The sequence below is a fragment of the Halictus rubicundus genome, unplaced genomic scaffold, assembly GCF_050948215.1.
Source record: "Halictus rubicundus isolate RS-2024b unplaced genomic scaffold, iyHalRubi1_principal scaffold1180, whole genome shotgun sequence".
NCBI lineage: Eukaryota > Metazoa > Arthropoda > Insecta > Hymenoptera > Halictidae > Halictus > Halictus rubicundus.
In genome coordinates this window covers 4823-10902 of record NW_027489721.1, presented here as the reverse complement: position 1 = coordinate 10902, position 6080 = coordinate 4823, and the positions used below count along the sequence as shown (strand labels likewise).

Genomic DNA, 6080 nt, shown 5'->3' with positions numbered 1-6080 from the left:
GTATATTCTGCTATATTCTAGTATATTCATTTATATTCTCGTATATTCTTCTATATTCTAGTAATATTATGGTATATTCTGGCATATTCTGCTATATTCTAGTATATTCAGGTATATTCTCGTATATTCTTCTATATTCTAGTAATATTATCGTATATTCTCGTATATTCTTCTATAGTCGAGTAATATTATGGTATATTCTGGTATATTCAAGTATATTCTGGTATATTCTGGTATATTCTAGTATATTCTAGTATATTCAGGTATATTCTCATATATTCTTGTATATTCTAGTAATATTATGGTATATACTGTCATATTCTGCTATATTCTCGTACATTCCGCTATATTCTCGTACATTCTAGTATATTCTGCTATATTCTAGTATATTCTAGTATATTCAGGTATATTCTCGGATATTCTTCTATATTCGAGTAATATTATGGTATATTATGGTATATTCTGGTATATTCTGGTATATTCTGGTATATTCTAGTATATTCAGGTATATTCTCGTATATTCTTCTATATTCTAGTAATGTTATGGTATATTCATTTATATTCTCGTATATTCTTCTATATTCTAGTAATATTATTGTATATTCTGGCATATTCTGCTATATTCTAGTATATTCAGGTATATTCTCGTATATTCTTCTATATTCTAGTAATATGATCGTATATTCTCGTATATTCTTCTATATTCGAGTAATATTATGGTATATTCTGGTATATTCAAGTATATTCTTCTATATATACGATTCTGTAGAAACGCGTGTGGTAATTGGCCTCGGGATAATGCGTCTGCCGGATTGTACTCCGAGCGGACGTGTCGCCAGGTATGATCACCGGTGACCGATTGGATTTCCGCGACTCGCGTGGCCGCATACATTTTTAGTTGTTGCGGTGCCGTTTGAATCCAATGTAAAACCACGGTCGAGTCGGACCAAAATACCACCTTATCAGGTGAGATATTAAGCGCGTCGCTCGCCTCGCGGTATAGTCGCGTCAACAATAACGCGCCGCATAATTCTAATCGTGGAATGGTCACCGTCTTGAGCGGCGCAACTCGCGATTTAGCGCACAATAGATAACATTTGACAATCCCGTCCTTCCCGGTCGACCGCACGTACAAACATGCGCCATATCCAATGGTGCTCGCGTCGCAAAACCCGTGTAATTCGATATTTTGCGGTTGCTCCGTTAAAACTCTTCGGTGGAATGCAACTGCTCGGAGTAATTCTAATTGCTGCGTGAACTGTGTCCATTCCGAATGAATAGACTGCGGAACAGATTCGTCCCACCCGACTCCCGATCGCCACACGTCCTGCATATGATCTTTTTTGCGTGTAACACGACCGGACCCAACAAACCCAAAGGATCGAAGATCCTCGCTATTTCTGATAGGATCGACCGCTTCGTCGCCTTGCTTCCGACGGCGTTTGTACAGGTAGTGTAATAAATCTCGTCCGTGTTCGTTTTCCACGAAATGCCTAAGGTTTTCAGCGACCGGTCAATATTTACTACGAGGTTCGCGTGCAATTCATTATCCGGAAGACCGTCTAAAATCGGCAATGAGGCATCGGGCAATTTAACGGGGCGACCTTTCGTACTGTCGGTGCTTCTGCTATCATTTGCAGTGTCGGTATCTGCGCGCGAGATGTCTGGGCGATTTAGAATGTTATCGGCCCGGCCCGCGAGATCGTAGAAGCGGGTCGTAATCTCCGCGAAGATGTCGTCGTGACCGTTGTCCGGCTCTAGCAACGCGATCTCGTTGTTAGCATCCTCGGCCGCATGAAATAAATCCGTCAACCGGGTGATGCGTAGTCTTAACGTCGCGCTATCTAATTTTCCCTTTTCTACGAGATTGTCGACGATCGTAATTTGCGTTTTGAGGGCTGAACGCTTTTGGATTAATAATTTTATATTGTCGGACATGATGGTAGGATAATGTGATGAACGAACGACTCACGTGACCTGATGCAGGCGGCTACTGTATTCCTTGATCGTGGCAGGGCAATCAGCTATCTGCTTTGTGGCACGTGGTCGTCCTCTCAGTGGCTCGAACTGTTGTTTTCCGTGAGATGTAGACACCTCACAGGAGGCACCAAATGTTCTTTGTAGGAATTACTACGCGTCGGAGCGATCCCGCACGCTCCGTGGTTTCGCTTACGTGTTCGAATAAACAACACTTTTGAAAGTACGATGTCTTTATTAATCACTTTGTCGAATTGGACTCGCGATATGCCAGTCTATAAAGGTCTATAAAGTTCTGGGTTCACTCTTTTAATACGCTTTACGTTTATACGCGTACAAGTTGGTTCGACGTAATCGCGAGAGACCGTGTATTCTATAAATTATATGACTGAATTTCGTACGATTTTCGTTCGTGCACAATGACAGCCTAATCGTTCAGGCGAACTAACTCGCGGCCCGCGGCCGCGTTCCATATATTCGCGCTCTCTCCCTTGAATCGCGACCGGCAGATGTTTCGTCGCGATCGTCGGATCTTCGTCGTCGCTGTCGCTGCCCTATTACCTTATATGGTCATTGGCGATTCCCATGACCATATAAGGCTCGACGGTTTCCCGCCAAATCTAACGGATCGATGAAACGGACGGATCGCGCGCTCTTATGGTTATTTATATTTCGTATAATCGTGTGTTTTATAGACGTTACAGGCGGGACTTGTTCTTCGCCTGACGCTAATTCGTATACGTGTGCACACTGCAGGTGGAACGTGATCTTCACCTTATCGTTTATATTAATATTGATATTAGCTAGGTGGAACGCGATCTTCACCATATGCTTGTTTGCACGAATGTATGTGTAGGTTGTAGGCGGTACACGATCTTCGCCTTATCTGGCTGTTAGGCCCATTCGATGGTATTACAATTGATCGTTGACACTTCGAAGTGTTGCGACGCGACATACTCCCCCCGTTGAGAGGGTACGATCAACTATTGCGCCTTTAGTCGTGACTCAGAGATGTACAATGTTTATACGGAGTCGGTGGTATATGTTATGCATAAGTCGATAATCTGCTAACGATTGCGGTTTACGAAACGCTTGTGAAGAGTTTACTCGGACGGTAACGGACATATGATTTGTGTGGTCCGTTTGAATTCCCCGTTTGCGGTTTTTACCGTGGCTGCTCGCGCTACTCCGTCCTCACCAGGATGTAGGGCCGTGATTCTGCCTAGCGCCCACTGCGAACAGGGTTGATTTTTGTCCTTGAGCAACACGACGGCGCCGACCTCGATGTTTGGGCTGCCCTTAGTCCATTTCTGCCGTTTTTGGAGCTCGTTCAAATATTCTTTGTTCCATCGTGCCCAGAAGTCTTGGCGAACCTTCGTGATGTGCTGCCAATTGGATAGGCGGTGCGCTGGAACTTGTACCAAGTTATCTTCGGGAAGGGTGGTCAATGGTTTCCCAATTAAAAAATGCGCTGGCGTAAGTGCGTTCAAATCGTTCGGGTCGGAGGATAGTGGTGTTATGGGTCGGGAATTCAGGATGCCCTCAATCTCTATACAGAGCGTATTGAGCTCTTCGAAAGTAAAAAGCGAATCGCCGACAACCCGCCGAAGGTGATGTTTGAACAGTTTCACCATTGACTCCCACAAACCGCCGAAATGGGGAGCCGCTGGTGGATTGAAATGCCACGTGATCCGATGGTCACTGGCAAATCTTTGAACGCGTTCTCGGTGCGTGTCTGAATGGAGCAACGCGTATAATTCTTTTAGTTGATTACTCGCGCCTACAAAATTTGTGCCGTTATCGGAGAATATATGAGCCGGTACACCCCGTCGTGACGCGAACCGTCGCAAAGCTGTGAGGAACCCCTCGGTTGACAGGTCGCTAACGACTTCTAGATGCACCGCCTTCACGGCCATACACACAAACACGCACACGTACGTTTTGATTCGCGTTCTGTTTCGGTGCTTGCGTTCCTTTATGAAAAAGGGCCCGCAGAAATCTATGCCGATGTTTTCGAACGGTGTCGCCTCGCGTACTCGAACCGCCGGTAAATTGCCCATTCTATATTCGGTGTTAATCGCGTTGAAACGGAAACACCGTGTGCACGCACGTATTACCTGACGTACTTGGTTACGTCCGTCAAGCAACCAAAATCTTTGTCGGAGTATATGTAAGGTGGTTTGTATGCCCGTGTGATGGTATTTCTCGTGCGTTTCCCGGATGATTAGGTCAGTTAGCCGATGTCGACTCGGTAGCAAGATCGGATGTTTTTGGTCATAGGGCAGATCTGATTTTTGCAGGCGCCCACCGACCCGTAGCACCGTGTCGTCGTCCAGAAAAGGATTGAGACTCGCGATTCGGCTTTTCGACATCGTATTTTTGGCCTTTAGGCACTTAATTTCGTCTCCGAATTGCGATGCCTGCACGTTTCGGATAATTCGAATCTCGGCCATCTGAATTTCTCGGGCGCTCAGCGAACCGCCGTGCGGGCCACGTGGCCGGAACCGTAAACAATGTGCGATCACCCTACGTAACGTGGTATATGAAGAGTAACGCGAGAATAAATCGTCCGCGCTCGTGTTCGCGACGAAGCAAGTGACCGTCTTGAGTTCGGGAATCTCGATGTTTTGCAGCACTTCGTTAGGCCATTCGTCCGAGTTTTTAGTCAGCCACGACGGACCGACGAACCATGCACGATTCTGTAGAAACGCGTGTGGTAATTGGCCTCGGGATAATGCGTCTGCCGGATTGTACTCCGAGCGGACGTGTCGCCAGGTATGATCACCGGTGACCGATTGGATTTCCGCGACTCGCGTGGCCGCATACATTTTTAGTCGTTGCGGTGCCGTTTGAATCCAATGTAAAACCACGGTCGAGTCGGACCAAAATACCACCTTATCAGGTGAGATATTAAGCGCGTCGCTCGCCTCGCGGTATAGTCGCGTCAACAATAACGCGCCGCATAATTCTAATCGTGGAATGGTCACCGTCTTGAGCGGCGCAACTCGCGATTTAGCGCACAATAGATAACATTTGACAATCCCGTCCTTCCCGGTCGACCGCACGTACAAACATGCGCCATATCCAATGGTGCTCGCGTCGCAAAACCCGTGTAATTCGATATTTTGCGGTTGCTCCGTTAAAACTCTTCGGTGGAATGCAACTGCTCGGAGTAATTCTAATTGCTGCGTGAACTGTGTCCATTCCGAATGAATAGACTGCGGAACAGATTCGTCCCACCCGACTCCCGATCGCCACACGTCCTGCATGATCTTTTTTGCGTGTAACACGACCGGACCCAACAAACCCAAAGGATCGAAGATCCTCGCTATTTCGGATAGGATCGACCGCTTCGTCGCCTTGCTTCCGACGGCGTTTGTACAGGTAGTGTAATAAATCTCGTCCGTGTTCGTTTTCCACGAAATGCCTAAGGTTTTCAGCGACCGGTCAATATTTACTACGAGGTTCGCGTGCAATTCATTATCCGGAAGACCGTCTAAAATCGGCAATGAGGCATCGGGCAATTTAACGGGGCGACGTTTCGTACTGTCGGTGCTTCTGCTATCATTTGCAGTGTCGGTATCTGCGCGCGAGATGTCTGGGCGATTTAGAATGTTATCGGCCCGGCCCGCGAGATCGTAGAAGCGGGTCGTAATCTCCGCGAAGATGTCGCCGTGACCGTTGTCCGGCTCTAGCAACGCGATCTCGTTGTTAGCATCCTCGGCCGCATGAAATAAATCCGTCAACCGGGTGTTGCGTAGTCTGAACGTCGCGCTATCTAATTTTCCCTTTTCTACGAGATTGTCGACGATCGTAATTTGCGTTTTGAGGGCTGAACGCTTTTGGATTAATAATTTTATATTGTCGGACATGATGGTAGGATAATGTGATGAACGAACGACTCACGTGACCTGATGCAGGCGGCTACTGTATTCCTTGATCGTGGCAGGGCAATCAGCTATCTGCTTTGTGGCACGTGGTCGTCCTCTCAGTGGCTCGAACTGTTGTTTTCCGTGAGATGTAGACACCTCACAGGAGGCACCAAATGTTCTTTGTAGGAATTACTACGCGTCGGAGCGATCCCGCACGCTCCGTGGTTTCGC

The 6080-nt window shown here is 46.8% G+C and overlaps 1 protein-coding gene across 1 annotated transcript; it reads right to left on the bottom strand.

Moving 5' to 3' along the window:
- Window positions 1–3080: 3080 nt before the first annotated feature.
- On the bottom strand, window positions 3081–5849 carry LOC143364956 (uncharacterized). Its single transcript, XM_076804997.1, has one exon. It carries the CDS (start codon window positions 5847–5849, stop codon window positions 3081–3083), a length of 2769 nt encoding a protein of 922 aa, XP_076661112.1.
- Between the last annotated feature and the right edge of the window lie 231 nt (window positions 5850–6080).

Excerpts from the sequence above, each read along its gene's own strand:
- LOC143364956 (XM_076804997.1), bottom strand. The coding sequence starts at position 5,849 with ATGTCCGACAATATAAAATTATTAATCCAAAAGCGTTCAGCCCTCAAA.